The sequence below is a fragment of the Podarcis gaigeae genome (assembly GCF_964106915.1).
Source record: "Podarcis gaigeae genome assembly, chromosome: 1".
Lineage (NCBI taxonomy): Eukaryota > Metazoa > Chordata > Lepidosauria > Squamata > Lacertidae > Podarcis > Podarcis gaigeae.
In genome coordinates this window covers 50,412,569-50,437,098 of record NC_139678.1, presented here as the reverse complement: position 1 = coordinate 50,437,098, position 24,530 = coordinate 50,412,569, and the positions used below count along the sequence as shown (strand labels likewise).

The 24,530-nt window shown below is 45.7% G+C and overlaps 1 protein-coding gene across 5 annotated transcripts in view; it reads right to left on the bottom strand.

Annotated features, from left to right (window-relative positions):
- The window catches only part of LRP4 (LDL receptor related protein 4), a 99,511-nt gene that overhangs the window by 23,471 nt on the left and 51,510 nt on the right, over positions 1-24,530 (bottom strand). For 3 of the 5 annotated variants that reach the window (XM_083748725.1, XM_083748728.1, XM_083748727.1), the window contains exons 3-20: positions 19,726-19,842; positions 19,053-19,166; positions 17,868-17,984; positions 13,702-13,830; positions 13,263-13,382; positions 12,565-12,690; positions 11,914-12,039; positions 11,233-11,367; positions 10,762-10,887; positions 9,367-9,597; positions 8,958-9,114; positions 7,903-8,120; positions 7,032-7,208; positions 6,173-6,298; positions 4,531-4,739; positions 3,886-3,967; positions 2,108-2,213; positions 679-880 (exon numbers count right to left, since the gene is read on the bottom strand). In XM_083748725.1, coding sequence (XP_083604851.1) covers positions 679-880; positions 2,108-2,213; positions 3,886-3,967; positions 4,531-4,739; positions 6,173-6,298; positions 7,032-7,208; positions 7,903-8,120; positions 8,958-9,114; positions 9,367-9,597; positions 10,762-10,887; positions 11,233-11,367; positions 11,914-12,039; positions 12,565-12,690; positions 13,263-13,382; positions 13,702-13,830; positions 17,868-17,984; positions 19,053-19,166; positions 19,726-19,842 — 2,618 coding nt within the window. The remainder of the gene's footprint in view (positions 1-678; positions 881-2,107; positions 2,214-3,885; positions 3,968-4,530; positions 4,740-6,172; positions 6,299-7,031; positions 7,209-7,902; positions 8,121-8,957; positions 9,115-9,366; positions 9,598-10,761; positions 10,888-11,232; positions 11,368-11,913; positions 12,040-12,564; positions 12,691-13,262; positions 13,383-13,701; positions 13,831-17,867; positions 17,985-19,052; positions 19,167-19,725; positions 19,843-24,530) is intronic. The other 2 variants (XM_083748729.1, XM_083748726.1) reach the window with 1 other exon arrangement.

Genomic DNA, 24,530 nt, shown 5'->3' with positions numbered 1-24,530 from the left:
ACTCAGGAGTAGATTGATTTGCAGGTTCAGACAGACATTAATCCAAAGCATTATTTTATTTTTAATTTTTGGGGTCAATAACAAGATGGTCCCTTCCCTTGGGCTAATGATCTAAGCAGCCAAGACCTTTTGGAGACCAGAAGCAAGTTGCATTGGACCAAGTGGCAAACACACATCCCAGTATGTTTCTGTTGGCGCTGACCTTTAAAGCCCTAAATGGCCTCGGTCCTGTATACCTGAAGGAGCGTCTCCACCCCCATCGTTCAGCCTGGACACTGAGGTCCAGCGCTGAAGGCCTTCTGGTGGTTCCCTCGCTGTGAGAAGTGAGGTTACAGGGAACCAGGCAGAGGGCCTTCTCGGTAGTGGCGCCTGCCCTGTGGAACGCCCTCCCAGCAGATCTCAAAAGCAATAAGCAACTATTTTACTATTAAGGGACAACTGAAGGCGGCCCTGTTTAGGGAAGTTTTTAATGTTTGATGCGGTATTGTTTTTAATATTCAGTTGGAAGTCACCCAGAGTGGCTGAGAAAACCCAGCCAGATGGGCGAGTATAAATAAATTATTATTATTATTATTATTATTATTATTATTATTATTATTATTATTATATTTTATCCCCAAGCAATTCCTATTTACAGCTCCTTTCCCAGAAGCCTTCGATTCACCTTGGCTTTCTTACCTTCCTGTTGCTGCCATCCAGGCCAGCATACTCAATTGTCTTCATGCCAGCATCTGCCCAGTACAGACGATGAGATTCATAATCAATGGCTAGTCCATTGGGCCAGGTCAGGTTGGAAGAGATGATCACCAAGCGGTCAGAGGCGTCCATGCCTGCACGCTCAATCTTCGGGTTAGCCCCCCAGTCAGTCCAGTACATGAATCTGCACACACACACACACACACAAAACTGCACGTGACTTCTGTTCCTTTAGTGGCAGAATTATTTCCCCCTGCCAATGAGCTCCACAAACGAATGGGCAAGTGCTTTCAACTTCCATAGTGACTACTCTCCTAAACCAGAATCTGTACACCCTACTCTAAGACTCCATGCAAAGGAAGAGTAATAAAAAATAAAAAGGCTGACAAGACATCCCATTATCATGTGGGCCTTCTCTTTTCTGCAAAAATGAGGCAATAGAATTTCAGGACTTTCAGTTCAGAACTTCCATGTGCCATCAGACCATTCCATGAACTTCAAAAAATTAAGACAACACAGTTTCTCTTTAGTCTGTTTTTGTAGGCAAACCTAGGTTGCACTGCTTTCTCACAATGTCTCCTTCCAGGTAGTGACAGTAAGCGATATGAAATGGCCAGAGACAGAGCATCAGGAATACAGGAAGCTGCCTTGTGCAGAGTCAGGCTACTGGTCCACCTAGCTTCACTATTGCTACACTGACAGGCAGTGGCTCTACAAGGTTTCAGGCAGGGGACTTTTCCAGTGCAAACTGGAGATGCCAGGGATTGTACTCGGGACCTTTGGCATGCAAGGCAGATGTTCTGCCAATAAGCTACAGCCCTTCCCAAACAGTGAAGGTCATAGAATTATAATGCTGAGATCTAGTCTAACCCCCGCAATGCAGGAATCTTTTGCCCAACATGGGGCTCAACCCCATGACCCTGACATTAAGAGCATCATGGTCTACTGACTGAGCTATCAATGTTAAAAAGCTAGGAACAGGTTTCTTTTTCTTTCTGTGGGACCTTGGCGAACTGAGATTTGTCCCTATTTGCAACCAGAAAGAACATTTTAAACTCCACGTCAGACAAGGGCAGATATTTGGCTTGTGTTCGTTTCTTTTACACTTTTACTGAAATTACACCTGGTCCTACAGGCAACTCTGATCAGGTATGCTTTGGCCCCTTCTGTTCTTGGCTTGCACATGAGGAGTTAAGGAGGAGGAGCCTCGCATTAGGATGGCTGGACTAGGGCAGTCTGATTGCTCCCAGTCCTGCTCTTATAGCAGAGCCATCCACACCAGCGTCCAGCCCCCCCCCCAACCTTTCAGGAATTGCAACAGGGACCTTGCAGGGCAGTGGCATGAAAAATTGAAACACAATAGCACAAAGGAGACCCTGCTATGCAGACTCCTGCGAAAGCAGCTTCTTACCCTCCAACAGGGTCCACCACAATATCCCTGGGTCTGTCTAGATTCTCCCAGATCAGTACAGTCCGCATAGTTCCATCTGTGTTAGACACCTCTATCCGGTCTGTTCCTGCATAGATTAGAGGAAGAGGATGGAAAGACCATAAGCCTCCAGAGTCATAGGGGAGACCATTAAAGAGGGTAAAAGGTAAAGGTACCCCTGCCCGTACGGGCCAGTCGTGTCCGACTCTAGGGTTGTGCGCCCATCTCACTTAAGAGGCCGGGGGCCAGCGCTGTCCGGAGACACTTCCGGGTCACCTGGCCAGCATGACGAAGCTGCTCTGGTGAGCCAGCACCAGCGCAGCACACGGAAACGCCATTTACCTTCCCGCTATAAAGCGGTACCTATTTATCTACTTGCACTTAAGAGTGCTTTCGAACTGCTAGGTGGGCAGGAGTTGGGACCGAACGACGGGAGCTCACCCCGCCGCGGGGATTCGAACCGCCGACTATACGATCGGCAAGTCCTAGGCGCTGAGGTTTTACCCACAGCGCCACCCGCGTCCCTCATTAAAGAGAAACAGCTATACAAAAGTACAGTCTCCACTTCACTCCCATCACCCAAATAGAAATTATCAGCAAGCTAAATTGCTCAGCGAACCTGAGAAGTTTGCTTTAGAATCCCACTCCACATCTCTACAAACTCTCAGTCAACTAGGCTGCATTTTGAAGCAAGCTTACTTCGGAAGCAACTTCCACTAAAATCAGTGAAACAGAGAACCAGGTGCTATTAGCATAACCAAATGTAAATCATGTCCTGGACTGTACCACTTCAGGCCGCAGGTGATGGGCTGCATGTTTTGAACACTACACCATGAAGACCTCTGTGCATAGAAAAATAGCATGTCAGGGACAAATGGAAGCTGGATCATCTCTGTACCTGAGCATACTTTATTTTCCACATGCAGAGAAAATAAATCATGCTTCCCCTATGGGGAAGCATCCAAACATGCAGCCCTCAAGCCACAGTATGAAACGGCTTGAGGAAAAGCTTTAATTCTGTGGTTTATACAAACAAATCCATATAGGAATAAGGTGCACGGCAAGATGTTTGAAATGTCATGCAAGGACATTTGTGCAGCCATTGAGAACATCCTGTGGAAATTTTCTATTTCAGAACTTTACTTTCTCTGATTATTAAACAGGAGCTCATACTCCCTGAATTTCTAGGAAAGCAGCATTTGGACACCATGGTTTAATTTTTAATGGGAAGAAAATGAGTCTCGCCTACCCCTGAGCTATCCCCCGCCTCCCAACATAGTCACAAGGCGTTTGGCCCATTTTTGATTAACCACAACTCACTGTGCTGTTCAAACCTTACAAAACTGATGAACCTCGTTTCAAAATGGCCAACTTCAAACCACAGTTTATTAATCCAATTCGTTTCAACAAACCATAGTTAAGATTAACCACCGTTTACAGTTCAGATGTGACACATTAAAGTAATAGAATTTGGGAGAGGAAGCTTTCATTATTATCCTCACAACCAAGCTGGAGGAGGAGACAGGAGTGGGAAGATACCAAACCCAGGGGGCGGGGGACATGGCTGATAAACCACAGATTTATTGTGATGTCTGAAAACAATCCATTGCATGTCCATAGAAGGATGTAATATGCCAACCAGTTTGTCTGTGGGGGAGGGGATATTGTTCATACTTCCAAATATGCATTATTTGGTATGGCCCAGTTAGGATTTAGGAGGCAATGCTCCAGAGACTAAGGTGGTTTTAGATAGTCAGTACCTGCATCTGTCCAGTACAACTTGTTGGTGACCCAGTCCACAGCCAGACCAGCAGGGCTTTCCAGGCTGCTATCTGCCACAACCTAGCAAGAAACAAAAGCAAGAAGGAATCTTAGGGGGAGAGAGGGGTACCCTTAACAGACTTGCTGCTGGATCCTGCTCAGCAGCAGAAACTTGTACTAGCCACATTCAACTACGAATGGATGTTCACAGATAAGTGAATATCAACGTCAAAGAGATGGATGCAGAACAAACTAAGATGTAGCATGCCATCATCTGGCTGCTTCAATGATAAATTGTCGGTGCACACAAAAGATGATTAGAGAATTGATGTGCGCTAGCGGGACTTAAAATTTAATTTGTCTCAGCTGTTTGAGAAAGGTACACTGTAATTATCTCCCGACAGTCTAGATCATATTCTAGCTATCTTCATTTCACTCATTTATTGGACGGCGCAGATGCCCTCATTTCAATGCTTGATTGCATTAGCTGCCCACAGGCACTTGCAAGGCGGCATGCGCATGCCGGTGTGCAGCCAAGCCAGCAATACAGAGAAGTCAATCAAACTGAAATATTCATCTTCGGAAAGGCTTAAATTTCCAAAACAACGCTGTGCGGTGCCCTCACCACCCCAGAAGCCCATTACCTCCTGTCCTGTTCCATCCCATTTTGCCCGACTAATGGAATCAGTGCCGACGTCCGTCCAGTAGACGTAATCATCCTTTGCATCCCAGTCCAGGGCCACTGCGTTGCGCACATCGGCCAAGGGGATGACGGCATCAGACAGGTCTTCTGTGTCGAAGCTGATACGACGGATGTCCATCCTTCGGGCAAAAAGCAGGAACTTGTCAAGACCTGATCAAAGGTCGAAAGGTCTTCTTTTAATTTCTCTAAGTTCAACAACATGGTAACAGACAACAGAAAATTATCTCGTTACGTCTTAAGCTCTGCTGCATCCACGCCCCTTTTGCATGGACTTCTATGACATGTGTATCCAATATAGCGGAGGACAGACAATGCATAGCTAGCAAGTGGGTAGGATGCTGTACGCATCTGCCGTTGGCAGAGGATGCTTGGGATGGGGACAGAGGAGGATGTGCTGCTGGGAAAGCATCTCCCCAAGGGAAGCAAATCTGACACAAAATGAAAGCGGGCTGACAGCCCTTCTAAAAGGAGGAGAATCATCCTTTCACCAGTCTCCCATATAAATAAGAGATAAGGACATGAGGGCCCTGCTGGATCAGCCCAGTCAAGCCTAGTATCCTGTGTCTCACAGTGACCAAGTTGATGCTTCTGGAAAGCCCAGGAGCAGGGCACAAAAGCAAATTTGCCATAGTAACTGGCATTCAGAGGTATACTGCTTCTGAATCAGGAGTGTCATGGCTAGGAGCTGTTCATAAACATATGCCCCATAACTTATTTACTAATTTATTTATAAGATTTCCTGTCTGTCCTTTGCCTTAAGGTCCCAGGGCAGGCAACAACAGAATATACAATTATAAAACAGATAAAACTGTTTAAAGTATGAAACAGGTGAATCCTTTCCACATGGAAACAGAACAGTATAAATTCAGTATAAAATTTGTCTGAACCCTGTTTAAGAAACAATTCAGTATAAAATTTGCCTGAACCCTGTTTAAGAAACAACTATGCAAGTGGCATGTGATAGTATATTTCATAAGTGAATTGCGCATTGTGTCTTTTGTCTGTCTCGAATCATGACTGATTCCATTAGGTGACCCTGAAATCTAGTATGACATGAGAGAAAGCATTCCCTCTATCCACATTATCCACACCACTTTACAAACTCATGTCGTGTTCCATCTCCATCTCTTTATTGTGATGTAACCCACTTTTCAATTTAACAAAAAAATCACAAAGCTGTCTTTTATTGTTCTAAGCGAAAAACCTTCAAACATATTCACCTTTTCATATAGGGCTCAATTACACCAATCATTTTGCAAGTTCTCTCCGGCATCTTTTCCAGCTCTATAGTATTTTTTTATAGATTCAACCAGAATCCAACACAACATTTAAAAGGCAGCTCTGCCATCAATGTATAGAAGCACTTTACATACTACCCATTTTGTTTACATAAACACTTTACAATACTGCCATTTTAACCTTCCTTTCCCTGATCATCCATAGTATAGAATATGCCTTTTTTCTGTTTGTTTTGCCTGCAACCCTCCTCCTCTCTTTTTCTTTCTCTCTCACTTTCACATGCATGTGCATGCGTGTGCACAGACACATATCAAGGTGTAAAAGCTCTTCTTTATCACACTTACTCTGAGCACAGGTGTGGCTGCTGGTCTTCCGAAAGCCTGTGGGACAAGCGCAGGTATACGACGTGTTGTTCGGTAGGCACAGGTGAGTGCAGCCCCCATTGTTGGCTCCGCAACGGTTTCTCCCTGCTCAAATAGCCAAAAACAACCACATATAAGGAAACTAGTAGAGAAAGCAAAGGCTTTAGTTGGTGTTTGGGAAAGATTCAGGGCTTCAAAAGGGCATGCTTTGGAAAAGCTGCTTTGAGTTACAAAGATAGCTCATGTGACCATGATCCCTGAAGTTGCTCTGCCTAAACATTCAGAATCAAGAGTCAAGATTTGGACCTTTAAAGCCTACCCTTTTTTCTAGGTGGAAATAAGCTGGAAAATAAAAAGGGAGGGTTTGAGAGGTCCGAAAGCACCCCACATTTATTTTGATAGGGGTTAATTTAATGAAACCTAACCCACTCAGAATTCTAACAGGACACATACTCTACAAATGTTTTTTTAACAACAGGGGATGGCTATTTTTTTCAGGCTCTATGTTTTAACCATGTCAGTGCAAATACAATGGGAGGAGTTCAACATACCACTAAAAAGACTATTCCGTCAACACAAGCGTTTCAGTTTGCCAGATGGAACCATCTCGCCTTGTCTCCCTGCCCCCAAACTCTGCTCTAGGAGTTCCCCTGATCCCACCCCCCACCCCCCGCATGTCAAATGTGGAAGAAAGGAGAAGGAAGAGGGGGGGGGAACCTGTTACACTAGCAGAAGACCTTGTGCTGGCATCTCCTATCAGGACTGATTAGCTGAATCTGGCCCAAGAGAGTCTGCAGATAGCAGGCACTAGTCACCATAGCCCTTTTCCTTCTGAGGTTACCTGCTGGTTGGCGCTGAGGATGCAATGTGTGGATGTCCATGGGGAAGTGGAGCTTGTTGCGGATGATCTCCTGGTTCTTGCCAGTAAACTTGTTGGCGCTGTTTATGCTCTTGGTATGCCAATCTGTCCAGTACAGGCTGTCTTCAAACACCGTGATGGCAAACGGATGTGGAAGGCCTGCAGCAAGAGGGCAGTTAAGGCACATGGATTATTCTAGCCTCCAGAGAAAACAAAACCACTCTTTCTACCGAGTGCTTCTACCTCTAACTCAGAACTGTCTCCAATTAAAGGAGTAAGCATGGCCAAGTCACGAGCTGAGAAGACATAGATGAAGCCCACTCGAAGGAGAAACATGACTGCTGATTTAAGAAGATAAGTATAGCTTAGATCAGAGCTGTGAACAAACTGCATACAGTGCATCCCTATTCTATGTGACTCGAGAGTTTAAACTTCACTTTGACTAGTGAAGGAGATGGGCAGCGGCCTCTCTCATTGCTAACTCTGCCTCATACAATTAAATGTGCAAGACACAGGCAGGGTGTGCACTGTGTCTGTAGTTTCTTAGCACTGGAAGTCCAGTGGCCAACAGTCCCACTGTCCTTATTCATTATTTCATCAGAGCCACTTTTTGCCTGCTCTCCGTTGAACTCAATCCCAGAGCGAGTCACAGTCCTAGTACAGTAATAAACTCAACAATAAAAACCACTGGAAAAACTCATCAAAATCCGTAACAGCAAATCAGAATCAGCAAGGGCAAGCGTCTACTCTATTTTGAAACCATTTATCCAAACGTCAGACTGAAAAGATATGACTTTAAAAGGCACCTAAAACCCATCAAATTTGGTGAGGGAGGGGCATTCCATTATCTCACCTTGGCTAATAACAGCCTTCCTGTTCTGTCCATCCAAGTCAGCCCTCTCAATAACGTGATGCTTGGCATCCACCCAATACATTCGATGCCCTGCATAGTCAATAGTTAGCCCGTTTGGCCAGAAAAGATGAGTGTCAGCAATGATGCGTCGATTGGAGCCATCCATGCTGGAGTACTCGATGCGAGGAGTATTTCCCCAGTCTGTCCAGTAGATGGTGCTATTGGAGAAGAGAAAAGTTGTAAAGGCTGGAAATATGGGGTCTTTGTGGATTATGTGAAAAGCAACCAGGCATATATCTATGGCAAAATGATTGGTACAAGAGATTATGCATTCAGGTGTTCAGGAGCACTTATGAGGCCTAGGAGAATGGGAAGAGCTTCACTGCTAGGACAATAGTTCTCATGAGCAGAACTCTATTCAACAGATGCTCCTGCTGCTGGAGAAAGAGAGAAGATTTATTTTTGCAAATTTCATATTTCCCTGCAGCCCTCCGAAAAGTCACGCTGGAGGGTTGGGTGCAGGTGTGAAAGGGAAATTAGCAAAAGAAGAAGAAGAAGAAGAAGAAGAAGAAGAAGAAGAAGAAGAAGAACCGCATACACGCCAGTTGGAACCTCCAGCTGGTTTTGTCTGCAGGTCAGCTTGGCCAGTTTCAGTTCAGTATGTTTGGACATTGCCGATTGAAAGGTCGGCGGTTCGAATCCCTGCGGCGGGGTGCGCTCCCGCTGCTCGGTCCCAGCGCCTGCCAACCTAGCAGTTCGAAAGCACCTCCGGGTGCAAGTAGATAAATAGGGACCGCTTACCAGCGGGAAGGTAAACAGCGTTTCCGTGTGCAGCTCTGGCTCGCCAGATGCAGCTTTGTCACGCTGGCCACGTGACCCGGAAGTGTCTCCGGACAGCGCTGGCCCCTGGCCTCTTAAGTGAGATGGGCACACAACCCCAGAGTCTGTCAAGACTGGCCCGTACGGGCAGGGGTACCTTTACCTTTACCTTTATGTTTGGACAAATAAATTAACATGGGAACCACCACCCTGAAAACCAACCCCTCCTCACTCACCCCTCCATGGGGTGAAGGGCAATTGCGCGAGGCTTCTCCAGGTTCTCCCAGAGAAGCACCTTCCGGTGGGTGCCATCCAAGTTTGCCACTTCAATGCGAGATGTTCCAGAGTCTGTCCAGTACAGCTTGTCGTGGATCCAGTCAATGGCCAATCCACCTGGGAAGTCAAGGTGATTAGTGTATTCTGTGCAACGAAGAGAATCCCATGAAGCAACTACCATAATTTTTCCCTTCCTAAAGGAAAAGGGGGAGCAGAGTCCTTCCTTCGCCATGCCTTGCCAAATCAAAGCAGCGCTACGCTAGCAAAACCACTAGTTTATCGACCTAGAGATTCATCATTCCCCGCTTCAATATATGCAGTCAATATATTTCTATTCCCCGTGACTCTGAAATTCTCAAAGACGCTCACCTGGGCTCTCCAGCCCTGTGGACACAACTTCCTCCACATTGCTGCCATTGAGATTAGCCCTCATGATGCGATCCAGTGTGACGTCAGACCAGAAGACTAACTCCTTGCTATGGTGGAAATCAAGGGCAATAGCATTCTCCAGGTTGTTCAGCAGCAAGGTATACTCTGACCGGTGGGGTAAGACCTGCCGGATATCAATCCGATTGGCAAAAAGCAACACAGGCTCCGGCCCTGAAGGACAAGGACAGACAAAGGGAGTGGGGCTGGTAAGATTGGACGCCATCACTGTCATAAAGACAACACAAGGTCTCTAAAACACACAGAGAAATGTATTAACAAGAACATCTATACCAATATCAGGATGTTGCCTGACCACTGTAGTACATGCACCAGTAACCTCAAGACTGGACTACTGCAATGCAATCTACATGGGGCTGCCCTTCCCTTGGGTCTGGTTCAGAAGCTCCAGCCGAATCTAGTGGCCAGTCTGGCGATGGGGATCCCTGCCAAAGCCATTGCTAAAACATCTGTGCTGGTTGCCCATTGAGGTCCTTGTATTAATTTTTGAAGCCCTGGAACAAGTTAGGTCCAGGGTACCTCAGGGATCTCTTGAACCCTTCTATCCCAGCTTGATCGCTGAGAACGTCGGCAGGAGAGTCGGTGGTTGCTCCCCATGTTGGTGAGGCTCACTGGACAGAAACAGAGCCTTTAGTGTCATTGGCCCAGCCCTCTGGAATGCTCTGCCGATATAAGAACCAGCAAACGTCTTCCATTTCAACTCCTTCCTTATAAACTCAATCTGAAATGTGGGGAAGGGAATCTGTGAAAATTTTTCCTATTGGGGTGGGGTTGCATATGGGCCACAGCACCCATGTCAACCCTCCCTTCCCATAACTCCTGTGTTTTGCTCAAGTCAGAATCTGCAGCACTTGCTGATGGGACTGGCACAGCTGCCATGTGGTTTCTCAGGAATCAGATGAATCAGCATATCTAAATCCTAGCAAAAAAGCCTCACATGAGCACTGCAAATCTCTTGGCTCAGCCACCTCAAAGCCTTTGACAAGCAAACATTCACTAAAAATCCAATCGTGCTCTTCATTCCAGGCTTCCCGACACCCACTCTGCTATTTCTTACCCTGATGTGCAACTGTCTGCTAAAATGCTCAAAGCACAGCCATAGAGCTCCACCACTGCCACCAAACACACCCATTTTCTATTTTCAACAGGAGCATGCAGGCAGCGGGGAGATAAAGAAAGAGCATGGGTCTTATTCTATGGTGCAATCAGCAACTCAGAATTGAACTCCAAATAAAAGCTGATGCTCCAAACTAAGCAGATAACATTGCATCAGGCACGGTAGTGACGGTCCAACCAGAGTGGAGAATCCCTTCTTACCCAGGGCTTTACAGCTGCGCTTGTCGGGGCGAAGTTCGTAGCCTTGCTCACACCAGCACTGGAAGCCGCCCTCGTTGTTGGTGCATCCCTGGCTGCAATAGCCTTCCTCTGCACACTCATTCACATCTGAAGCAGGGAAAAGGAAGAAAGTATTCAGGTGTGCAAAAGGGACTGGAAAGCTCTTCCTTATGCTCTGGATTCCACACTTGTTAATTTTCAGCTCACTACATGATAGAGATCGCAAGAGGAGCTAAGAACTTAAGAGCTCAGACCAACAGGCCTTTCAGCTCAGTATATCCAGTGGGCAAACAGCACATGAGTCCCAGAGCAATTACGTCGTTGGCCCTACACTTGTTTAAACCCCAATCCTGGCAGCACTGGGGTAGAGGCCAGAGCAGGAATCTAAAATCCACATCCACTCATATTGTAGACATTCTACCAACAGATGGCCCAAGGCATGAGGCTGCTGACCTTGACATGACCTCCCATCCTCCAGGAGCCTGTAACCTGTGTGGCAGGTACACTGCACCGTCCCTCGAGTCATCTGGCACTTCTGGGCGCAGCCCCCGTTGTTGAGGTTGCAGTTTTCTTCTCCAGTTCGAAGGCCTGCAGAAGAAGCACATTAAGTTGAAAACTCACCAGGCAGCTGCTTATTTTTTCTAAAATGTTGCAGAAGCACTACAAAGGCCAGGTTAACACATCACATTAAACCATAGCTTTAAAAAAACAAAAACAAAACCCACCTATGGCTTCATGTGAATTGTCAGTATATTGGTGCATGCTGCTCGCATTTTACTTCTCCACTCCTGCCGGAAACATCCACACTCTGCGCGTTGTCTGAACCCAGGGCTTATGGTTTGTTTCTCTCCAAACAAACCATGAGTGGAAGCCAAGGTTTACTCTTGGCTTACTGCTTATGGTCTGTTTACAGGAAACAAACCATGGGCACAGGTTCAGATTACAAAAGAAGCCAGACAGTGACCTGTCTTAGGGCACCGCAGCAGGAGCAGAGGAGGAACAAAGCACCTATGTTTCTTGCAGTGCGTGGAAGCATGTTTCTTGTCCACACTAAACCACAGTTTATTTTAGGTATGGTCTAATGTGATGTGAAAATGTCTGGGAAATTCCGGACGTACGGTAGCCCTGACTTACGGCAGTTTTGGTCAGGGCTCTCATCGCTGCCATCTCCACAGTCATTTACACCATTGCACAGCTTTCTTTGACCAATGCAGCGTCCATTTCTGCACAGAAATTGATCTGGGGCACACTGGGGACTTCCTAAAGGGGCATAAAGGAAAGTTAGAAGCAGTTAAGAGAAAGTAATCTAATTTTCATGTACAGTAAGGATACTAGTTTATCTCCATTCTAGAAGATTCCACATCCTCAGTAAAATACAGGAAGCTGCCTAACACCAAGTCAGAACATTGACCTACTGCATCTAGCTGATTAGCCTCAACTTTCACTGTTAACTTGAAGTAATACTATATTACATTGGGTGGTATTCAATGCTAGTCCCACAAAGAGTAAATCCACGGAAGTTAATGGACATGACTAACTCAGATCCATTATTTTCAACGGGATTTCATTGTTAACTATGAAAACCCTTTAATAAAAACAAGTATTAAAATGAAGGATCGGGACATACTGGTTTGCTTCATCCAGTAGTTGGAACCAAATTCTGGAACTCCCTTCCCAATTCTGTAAATTCTAATATTTAAGAAATGATTCTAATACCGGAAGGCGGATTGGGGTGGGAGACACACAAAACCCTGCAACACAACGGTTTGCTTTCACAATTTTCACCTGTATCCTCGCAGTTTTCTTCATCGCTGTAATCAGTGCAATCATCCTCCCCATCGCAGCGCCAAGAGAGGCGGACACAGCGGCCGGATTTACAGCGGAACTGGTCAGCTGTGCACATAGACGTAGCTGAGGAAATAAAATGAGAGAACTCAGTGAATTCCACCTGTTCTTCGTCATCATGTTTTTTTTTGTATGTCACTTTACCCAAAAGTGCCTCCTCACACCATCAGAAATGGTTTAGACAACTTTTCAGTAGAATTCACTAATTGGAAAGCATCCCTAACTTTAAATAAAGTCTCATTTTTATTTTATATACCGTGATCTTTTTATGTGAACCGCCCTTAGACCTCTGGGTATAGGGCGGTATAATAATATTACAAATATTGAATAAGGCAAATAAGCATGTATCAAAAAAGTTTATATAATAAAACACAGCAACGTTTAAATATTATTCACTAATTGCAAAACATCCCTAAATTTAAATAGCCATGCAAGCATTAATAGGTCAAACATATTAATGAATACATACTAAGATTAAACGAATACCTAGCAACAGAAACACAAATATATAATCCAAACAACAAAGCCAGCGTGTCTTATCCAAAACTGAAAGTTGCCCCCTGTCTGATATCACCAGGGCCACACATCCCCTTGCTGCCCCTACACTAAACCTCCTCTGCAAGCCCCAAGGCACTCACTGCAATTCTTCTCATCCGATTGATCGTCACAGTCAAAGTCACCGTCACATCTCCATCCAGCATTAATGCACAAACCATTGTTGCACATGAACTCGCCTGAGCGGCATGGCTGGTGAGAGGCTGCAAAGAGAAGAGAGTGCATTGCAATCCATTCTTTATTGAGCCCAAATTAGAGTAAATCCCAGGTACCTCCACTGCATGTTCCCTAGGACATTTCCTTTCTTGCCTTTCCAACCCAGTGTTAATTCTGCGGAAATCCCTTGTTGCAAACAGAAGCGCTGGAAGCAAATGTATTCTTGGATTTGTACTATTTCTTCTGAGCGCAGAAGCTACAGATTCTCGATGCAGCACAGTTTTGTCTTCTCAGAAATGAAATTGATTTTTGTTTTAAATGCAATGCAGCAACCCACCCAGCACGCCATCGCCTCAGGTAACTTACAGCAGTCGGATTCATCAGACCAGTCCCCACAGTCATCGTCTCCATCACAGTGGTAGATGTCCAGAATACAGCGCCCATATGCACACTGGAACTCCTCCAGGCTACATGTTGTTGCTGGAATATCTGATGCTAAAAAAAAAAGGATGAAGAATACTTATGTAAGGCTAGTGCTTTTGGCACTGTGAGCAACAAGGTACACAGGAACGCAGAAAATGGCCTTGAACCAAGTCACACCTTGGTCAATCTAGGCCAGAACTTCAGGCAGGAATCTTTCCCAGCACTACCTGAAGATGTCAGGAATTGAAACAGGGACCTTCTGTAGGCAAAGCAGATGACCTACCACTAAACTGTGGCCCTTCTCAAATACAGAAGAACAAAAGAGGAAGGCATCACGCATATGCAAGCCTGCCACTACACTGAAAAGTTTCAAGAGTGTTACCTGCACTGCTGCAAATCTTTATTTCTGGACGAAATGTTCATTGCTTTGCAAGTGTCCACCAAGAATGAAACCTTTGCAGCACTTCCCTACTGTTATCCCAATACTACGTATCAGGTCTCACATAAGGGTATTTGCCTAATTTACCTAGGCCACCTTCCACATGGTAACTGCCCCTAGCGGTCCCACACATTAAAACCAGCATAGTGCATACAATGAGCATGCTGAAAATTTGGGTGTCGTGGAAGAGGCAGTCCCCTCCTGACATTCAGGTGCAGCAGGAATAGCATGTCCCTGAAAAGTAACCCTGTAGCTGTTGTTCAGTGGTGCCGCACCCTGATGAACGCTACCAAAAATAGAATTATTTGGGCAGGCAGACGCAGCAGTGTGTGTGTGTGTGACAGTACACATATTAAGAACAGCAGATTTCAGCACATGGGCAAATCCATGTGGGAACCATAATGTGAACTGATTTATGGCAATCCGCAAGCATGCCAAGTGTTCATCAAGTGCTCTGAGCCCGCTGTTTTCTAAAGCCCCCCCCCCAAAGCAAGCTAACCTTTTGAGATAGCTCCAGGCCATCACAGAGCTATAATTTTCCCTGTCCCTGGAACCACACCCATGTACACCTAAGAGCTGACTGTGCCAAGGTCTGATGTTAGCCAAGTTGCTAAGGCTGAAAAGCAGAGGGCACATTTGAGAGTTTAAATCTTGCTAACACTGCTGAGCTGAAGACATCCTGAGTGGTGCCAGGCTTTTGAAGAATTCGGCTTCTTTCAAAATGATGCCAGAACAAGCATCTCTCTCTCCCCCTTTTTTTTTATTGTAAGAATTCTTCCCAAGAACTCTGACCCTGTGCAGCACCCAGCATAATCTATGACAAAGGTTTTACAATGAAGCCCTTCTCCACGGCAATTCTTTATGGCACAGAAAAGAGCCCTCCAAGGAGAATTAGGCAGGACAAGAACATTCTGTGTGTGCTGGGACAATGTGCCCAGGCACCGCTGTCAGGACTGTAAGAATCAAAGAGGGAAGAAACCAGAACCACAGAACACAAAAAGAAAAAGATACTGCCACAGTAGGGGATGCACAAGTGTTCACACACACACACACCAGCATTAGATTAGGTAAGGCAAATGAACGGCCAAGGGTGGGCAGTGGTACATCTTCTGGTGATCCACAGAAGATCAGTAAATCTGACTCCTGACCAATTTACCAATAGCAGCGTGAGTGGGGAGGAAACTCCTCCCTCTCTAAATTAGACTGCTGAAAGAATGAAACCCTGGTGTGAATGAAAATCAAAGAGTAGATTTTTTTATTTTTTATTTTTCCATTAATAATTCAACTTGGTTCTGGTACTACAAACAAATTCTGGGGTCGCACACATGCTGCTGCCACAATTTGAAGTGCTTGCGTCCTCCCTCCCCACTAAGCCAATGTTTTGCACGTGGCTCTGGTTGTAGGGAAAAGGGTAGAGCTTAAAAGCTCAACGCATGCTCATCACCTCTGGTCCAGACAATGCTTGGGGTCAACCGTTCTGGCCATGTACCTTTTTCCATTGCAAATACTGACCAAGAGGGATGGGGAACTTGGGGGCAGAGAAGCACAAATGATGTAGCAAGGCTACGCCTTTCTAAAAGGAGGAAACACTACTCACCTTGGGTGTGTGTTTTTTAAAAGCTATTAAGGCAGATTTTTAAGAAGTACCCAGGCCTAAGAAGATACCTTTCCTAATCCCTCTTTTACCCTGCCACTAAACATGGCAACGTTTGAGTTTCGTTCCTCTCCCATCCCTGAGGCATGGATGTTTATTAATAACCAGCGAGGGAAGGCCCAGCCAATGAACAGGAGAGAAAGAGAGAGGTTGGCTTTCTCTCTCAGAGCCTTTTTCCTGGCTCAGAAGTATTTGCAGCTTTGGCTGCTGGCCAGCTCTTATTATCTGGGGAGAATAAAGACAACCCCACACAACACCGTTCCCCACCCTTGCCCTTCAGGAGCTGGCAGCCCCGGTCGTCTTCCCCACCCCCACCCCCAGACCTTTTGAAGTTTCCTCCTATCTAGAACAAATTCTGCAAAATGCCCTTGAGACAGAAGTGGAGGAGGAGGAAGAGAGAGAGAGTTCTTCCATTGCTACTGCTCAGACATAGAGGTAAGGGGGGAAACAGAAACCTGATAAAAAGCGCTAAAATGACAGGCAACCCCACAATAGGCTACAGCCAGCTCCCCCAATACTCCCAGCAGCTAACTCCAATAATCTTTTAACTCACCGGTGATAAAATTTAAGGACCAAGCAAAGGGAGATTATGGGAGGGATGATTCCATAGGCTGCAGCCAAGGGTAAAGTCCTGGGAAGGAATTCATCCAGAGTGCTTCCTCAGAATCTTTGGCACAAATTAAAGCTGATCCTCTTCCGGCACCAGCCCACCCCAAAAAGTTGAGCCGCTTTCCCATGCTCACAAAAATCTTTGCTCAAGGTGTGGTTCAAAGCTCCAGTGCTCAGGAAGCAGATAGGGGGAACAACCCTCAAGTTGCCAAGAGATACCAGAGATATACAAAATGAATAATATGGTGGCTTTTATGGGACCAAGAAAACAAATAGACTAACTTAAAAGAAAAAAAGCAGCACTACTTTCATAAGTGGTAGCAAAAGGTTAGCCGAATTTTTCCTACCAACAGAGCAACAATAGCTCGTATCAAAAGATAACAGGCTGCTCAGGGGATTGCAGTCATCTTAGTCTCACAAATTTAGAAACACAGAGAACTTTTACACACAACTATGAGTAAGAGAACGTGGCTGGTAGCTTGGTTTGGCTGCAGATGTTGAAAACTTTGCAGAGTGGTTTATCCCCCCCCCCTCCCTGCTTCTACAGGGGCAGCAGGTCAGTGTTAGGAACTGGGAGCCCAGGTTTCAAATCCAGTGTCAGCCATGAAGTTCACTGGGTGACCCAGGGCCCGTCCCTGTCTCATAACCCAACGTACCTCACAGGATTGTTGTGGGGATAAAATGGGGACGGGGGGAAACCATGTATGTCAATTTGAGCTCCTTGGAAGAAATGTTATTAATGATAACCAACCTGCATAATGGGGGTTGGGGGGTGGCGGTGGTCAACATGCCCTTCCTTTGAAGAAAAGTCCAACACAACTCTCCCCTTCACCTAAGTGTTTCCGGAGCAACACTCAAGGAAGAATATGAACGGAAATGGTGACGTTGCAACTAAAAATCTTATTGCTTTCTCTTTGAGCAGCATATCAGACCCTTTAAAGTTCGTCCTTGCTCACAGGTACTTCTTGAATAATGAATATGGATTTTCAACTTCAATGTGACTTTTCCCCATTTGCGTTTATTACGAGTCACTCTAAAAAACATCAGTGTGGGAGAACGCGTTGCTCTTTTAAGACAGAAAGAGAAGAAAAGTGCTGCAGAAGGTTACAGCTGCTCTAGCTGCAGCCCATTATCATTTCAAAGCTTAAGAGATGCATGCTGTTATCAAAGGGAGGAGGGGTGATGTAATTTTAAGCAGAGCTTTGGGCTCAGGAGTATGAATTTGGCAAAATGCCTGCACAGATTTGCACTGCTAATCTATATGCTCTATTACACCACTGCAGGGTTCGGAGTCACAATAGCTCCTTATTTCAAGAGAAAACTGAAGTAAGCCTAGCATTCATTACAAAAGATACCATGTGACATCAGAGTGGAAAGTACAACAGGAGCAGGAGAGAGAATACTTACGGCAGTTTTCTTCATCTGATCCATCCTTGCAGTCTGTATCCCCATCACAGAACCAGTGTTCAGCAATGCAGCTGCCATCGCTGCAGCGGAACTCCTTGTCTGAACACTTCCTCATATCTGCAAGGCAGGACAAGGAGCAGCTCAATGCAAAGGTCATTCCCCCATCCCATCCCACCCTCCTAGGAACCAGACTCTGATCAGGCGACCCACCTGTCAACATGAGAAGGTGCCTCAACACCCACCTCATCATCTGCTAGCCCACAAATGTGCTCACTGCTTATGTGCTCTTTCCTTTTTAATATAGTGGTACCTCAGGTTAAGACCTTAATTCGTTCTGGAGGCCCGTTCTTAACCTGAGGTACCACTTTAGCTAATGGGGCCTCCTGCTGCCGCCGCCTGTTCTCATCCTGAAGCAAAGTTCTTAACCCGAGATACTATTTCTGGGTTAGCGGAGTCTGTAACCTGAAGCGTCTGTAACCCGAGGTACCACTGTACTAGGCAATGGGTTAATTTTTGAATGGACCTTCAGGAATTCTGAAGAAATACAAGAAGGTTCACACAAGGCTGGTGATAACACGACAATGGGGTTTTGTCTGGGAGAGGCCCAATCTTCCAGGAGCAGCCTATAGCAACAAAGGAATGCAGCATAGTTCCTGTTGCTTGGCCCAGAATAATCAAATGTGTAATCTTAATTTCCTCTGAGGTAGCCAGTGTGGTGTAATGGTTGGAAGCGTTGGACTAGGAACTGGGAGACTAGGGTTCACCCTAAAGCTCACTGGGTGACCTTGGGCAGGCCACTGTCTCTCAGCCAGATGTACCTCATGAGGTTGTGAGAATAAAATGGGGGGGGGGGGGAGAGAGAGAACCACGTATGCCACCTTGAGCTCCTTGGAGGAAAGGCGGGATTTGCAGGTTATATAAATATAACTTTAACATCATATACAATAACGGTCTGGTTGGAGAGTAATTCCCAGCGTTCTCCCTCTGTGCAAATACTTTATGAGCATTTTTTGTTTCGATCTCACCCACTGACTTGGAAGCAGTGACCAACCAGCCCTATCTGCTACCCTAAATCCCCACTGCCAGCAGTCTTCCTGCAAAGATTCACAAATCTTAGCCCACTGCCTTCAACAAAAGTCCACGCAAGCCCTTCTCTAGCAATCTCTGTGGGATTTGGCTACTAACCACATTGTTCATCGCTGTTGTCTCCGCAGTCATTGTCACCGTCACAGTGCCACAGGCTGCGTATGCAGTATCCATTCTGGCATGAAAACTCATCCTCCTTGCACTCCCGGGGAGCTGTAAAGGACACAGGAAGCACAAACAGCAAGCAAAGTCAGAAACACACACAGGTTCGCTTAGCCGGGAAAGTGTTTGTGTGCTGTCCAGCATCATTGAGAACTGTGTCCTCTTTCAATTTATGGGGCACGTCCTTATTACGGGAGCCCAGCATCAAGCGAACAGCAGCATGAGGACACCATCCCCAAGGGCTTGAGGCAGTGCATCCCACCTACCAGAGGAGGCCACTCAATGCCCAGCCTGGCTGGGACTGCAAACTACACCACAGTAATTACAACTGCTGCTAATAACAACGGTGGTTTTTAGTGACCTGTCTTACTCCTGCAAAGAGCCAGCTATGCTTGAGATACGCCAGCTATACTCTTTGTGCTCTCGGAAAAAGATTCTGAACACGAGACCTGCAGAAGCAGATTCCCAGGTGGGGGTGGAGCCACGATGCCAGCTTCCCAGGCAGGTGAGTCACGACTCTGGAGCCGCTATTCTAGCTTCCTACCAGGTAGGGTGGAACAGCAGTAGTGGCTCTGCCCTGTTTCTGAGGACCGGTGAGGAGTGAACTTACGGCAGTCTTGCTCATCGGAGTCATCTTCGCAGTCATTGTCTCCATCGCAGACCCATGAGCGACGGATGCACTTGCCGTTGTCGCAGTGAAAATCCAAGGGGGAGCAAGTGGGCAGCACTAGAATGGAAGGAGGAGAAGAGAGGTAACTGATTAAGAGCACCCAAAAGGTTTCACTAATGCGTGGGTTTGGTTTTTTTGTTCTTTTGTGCCAAGAGAACTAGGAACAATAAAAGAGAAATTACACATGACCAACTTACTAAAACAAAGTTAGTAATAGTAATGAACCCAGGATACTTCTGTCTGGGCATGGCTCTCTTTATCCAAGCTCTTTTTTCTTTTTCTTTCACTAATTTATTTTCTTTTTCAAAATAATAAAAACGGTTACAAGAAAAACTAGGTGTATGTCTAGTTATGCAATACAATCTCCACCAAAAATAAAACATTAAATTGATTATGTAATGTCATTTCAAGCATATTCTTAAGGCATTAGTGATTATTATCACTCTCCACAGACAAATTTGAGTAGTTGGTGGGAGAGAATTGTTATGTTTATCCCTTGCATATGAAAAGAAGGAAGACCAGGATTCTTTTTTTGGTCAATATTTTTTATTCCATTTTTTATAATGTATATAAAACAGAGAGAACAGATATAACAACTGGTGAAAATGAAAAGATGAAAAACAAAACTATAAAACGGGCGTGTAGAACGAGTACAAGGTTTCAACAAGGGTATCTCTTTTTGTTACACACCTTCTGCTACCCTTCTTAGCCTGGTTAGTCGCTCTGAGATGACCGCATCCCAAATGCTGCTCAACCATACCTCGAGGGTAGCTCAGCCTGAGATTTCCAAAAGCACACTATCACCAAAAGTGAAAGCTGCATGACATAAAAGCAATGCAGATCAGGAATCGCTATGCCAAGAGCTGTAGCTTAGTTGGTAGAGCATCTGCTTTGCATGCAGAATGCCCCATGATGGATCCCTGAGTAGGGCACCTCTGGGTGCGGCTGGGAAGAGGGCCCAGCCTGAAATCCTGGAGAGCCACTGTCACTCAGTGTAGACAGGCTAATGGTCTGTGCTCAGTATAAGGAAGCTTCCTACATTCCTGGCAAAAGGGGGAAACCTATTTCTCTCCCCTCCTTCTTTTAACTAAGCAAGAGAATGCGTGCGGATGCCAGACGACAAATGAGCCACAAGGGCACACTTGTTGCTCTATTAGTTGTTCATTTGGAGAGGCCCCAACTACATCCCAAGACGCGCGCAGTGAGAATGCGTCCACAATTCTCAGCGGTTATTCAGTACTGGCAATCTCACATCCCCAAGCAAGCAAGAAGAATAATCCCTTAGAAAGGTGAAGCTGCCATCCGTAAAAGGCCGGAATTCAAAAGGACAGCATAAATCAATCACAGCCCTGCCTTCCCCCTCAGGGTTGAAAGAAACTCTCAGCCTTTGGGAGGGCTGCGCTTTCAAGGGCTGCCAACTATGACTGGAAGGGAGTAGCACCGGGACTTTGCTCCTGACAGGTGTGTTCTCCAAAGGAACAATGTTACTTCCAACTATTTTTTTAAAAAAGAAAGGAAGAATAGAATAGAGCAAAGAGAAGATGGAGATTGTGAAACCCTTTCATCCCTGCCTGGTCTGCTGATACTATCTCCCAGCTGTCATCACCTGGGCTTCTTCCCTTCCAGCAACACAAGAGAATGGCAGGGGAATGAATGCAGCAGTAACACACACAAGGAGCAGGAGGAAAGAGAAGTCCCCTTGCAGTCTAGGAACTGGATGGTCAGTGTTGCTTGCTTCAAGCTCCACATCAACTGGAATTGCCTGCCACTGTCCAGTGCAAACAACAGTTAACCACACAATACAGATTGTCCTTTTCCATTTCCCCATTTACCTGACTTTATCTAAGGCAACGGCTGCAAGTTTAACATGGGAAAGCAAAGCCCATGTTCCCAGCCTTACCAGCCTTGAAGACTCGTATCTCAAATGGAAGGAAGGAAAAACTGTTCCTAGCCAAGGGAGAAAGGGATGCAAAAGTTACCACAACATATAACCAGGCTGTTATTGGAAGATGAACTTCAAAATTAGTTGCTTGCTCCTCCAATGGGTGGCCTTACTCCTTACAATTAAAAGTCCTCTCTTCTAAAATGCTCCAGGTGAATAGGTGGAATGGGATTATGTTGGCTGGCCCCAAACTCACCTCAGAGCTCTGGAACAGAAGCTGAAAATAAGGTTTTTACAAGCCAGAGCTGCAAAGGAAGAAGGAATGCACTGGTACATTCCCAATACTTGCTTATAAATTTGGCATCACGGCTTTGTCTGATGTCAAACAGCTCCAGGTGACAGGCCTTGTTTTCTCACAACCACCTCACAGGTCATATGGGGAGGTATGGTCGGTGTTATTAGTTTGTTTTTTAACATGTTGGAACATTCAAACATGGGGCCTCCATTTGCATTCTGAAATGGTGTAATTCTAAATCCATAGACCAGTCCTTCCTCGACAGCAATTAGGTACCATTCAAATGACTGCTTTCATGGGTTGGACTCGCAAACTATGCTCATGATGAAACAATTGAATGCTTCACAGATCCAAACAGCAATGTTTCACATATCACACAACTCCTAGAACACAACTGCAAGGGCACACTTGGATTAAACCATCAAGCTTTGGGTTTTTCCCTTCAGATCTCTTAATGTGAGGTTGAGTACCCCCTTATTTTGCCTTGCATGAACAGCAGAAGAAATATTTGTTGTTTCATATACTTCAGGTTAAAACAAGAATGTAAACCTGCCGGTTGACAATCTAAGATCATGCACATTTATTTCTCGGCTCAATGACAACATTCTGTAACCCCTTACTGGTTAAATGCAGTATAAAAAATAAAGCTTTGTGATTGGGGCGTTTTCAAAACAATGTATAAGCCATACCAATTCTGCTCTTTCTATATCTAATGTAACTTAAGCTACATTTCCATCCTGGCCAATGAGGAGTAAGGCATAACTAGAAAGCCTGTTTATTCTGAACTATCTCTTCGTTTCCTTAACTCCTGGAAATACTGTCTTCCTCTCCATATAAAAGGGGGGAGGTATTTTAAGACCTAGAAAGGCAGAGCACATTGATGTGATGGGAGAGGAGATAGCACTTTCTCTGCGCAGACCAAACTCTCCCAGGCCTCAGCTGTAGCACAAAAAACGCACAACCCCACCCCTCCCAACATATGCAGCCTTGAGCCCCAGCATGACTAATCACCAAAGGTCTGAGCAGTAGCCGCCTGGAAGGGAATTTGCATGCTGGCTCTCTGGGGGAGAATTCTTCTGGCTCCCACAGGGTTAGGCCATTAGCGCTGGTTCATAGCGGATACCATTATCCTATTGAACTGCTGCTACTCTCATGAGGCAACTGCTCAAAATGAAATTCCGAACCTACAGGGAGTAGTTCCTCCCAATGTAATGCCCTCCTTAAATATGAAAAATGAGCTTCAAGTTAGGGGGAGAGAGAGAGGGGCGGGAGGGAAAGTGACACAGGGAAACGGTTGCACACAAAGAGGGGCCCTTGTTCACTCTTCAGCATGTCTGCCAATACAGCAAAGTCAGGCTGTGTTGTTCATACTTGGCCATGGGTCGACCATCTTCAAACTTGCAAGATCTATTTTGGATTTTTACTAGAACTTCAAGCTCCACCAATCAGAGCCAGGTGCAAAATAATAGTTCAGGGTGGATGGACACACAGTTATAATTAAGGAATGGGGTGCTGGTGCGAGCACATCCTCAGTCCAGGAGTTTGTTTCCTGTATCATAGAACATCAGATCCCAAGAAGAACGTAAGCTCCTAAGAAGAACATAAGCAATGTGCTACGATATTAGACTGCTGGATAAATTGCAGTAGATCAGGAAGAGTTTTGACAACTAAATGCTTGACAATGGCAACAACAGAAGCCTTTTTCTTTCAAAGTAGACTGTTAGAGGAGGGATAGTACCTCTGGCGGGGGAAACGTCATGTTCCTTCTGGGGTCTACCTCTGGTCCTCACCCTGCACTCAGCTCTCACCTGTAACTCCCAGAAGCTGTCAGCATGTGACAGCAGCAACACGCCAGGAAACCATTCTGACTGGCCAGCTTAACCAGGTGAGGGTAGCTGATGGGTGTCAAACCCTTGGTGAGTTAAGGACTTCCCCTGTGTGTGAAGACAGGTTCTGGTGGATTGAGCAGCTGAGACTAATATAGGGTCCAATGGTCAAGAAGGTAGTTTCTGTAGAGTGAAGGGAGGGCCAGAAAGGGACCCATCTAGGGGAAGGAAAACTCGGATTCTAAACCTCTGCTGCCTTGTGTGGTATCTTCAGGAGAAGAAAAGGCTAAGGAGTAAATCCTACACAAATCCAGAGTGGAGCCTCCTTCTGGCAACTCCTGTAGCCAAGCTGGTGCCAAATGTATTCCTCTGATTTCCTTTAGACCACCTCAGTGAGGTCAAGGGGGGGGGTGTCCTCGTTGTTTGGGCAGCCCAGGACATCCAGAGGCACTGCCCATTTTCTACCTTGAAAATGCAAACCGCTCCAACTCCTATGTCAGCCTAGGTCTTCAGTGAAATAATTACTCCCAGTTTTGAAGTGGAAATCATATTCACCTTTCCTTAGCCCTTTAGAAACCTCCCCAGCAAGTCTGGGAAAGTGATGCAATGGGTATGAAAGCAAAAGCCCTTCCTTCCTTCCTTCACTCCACCCATGTTAGGAGGTCCTGGAGTACACACAATTGGGGTGAAAAACCAAGGGAAGTGTCTGACTAAATAGTAATTATAAAATGATTGCATCCTT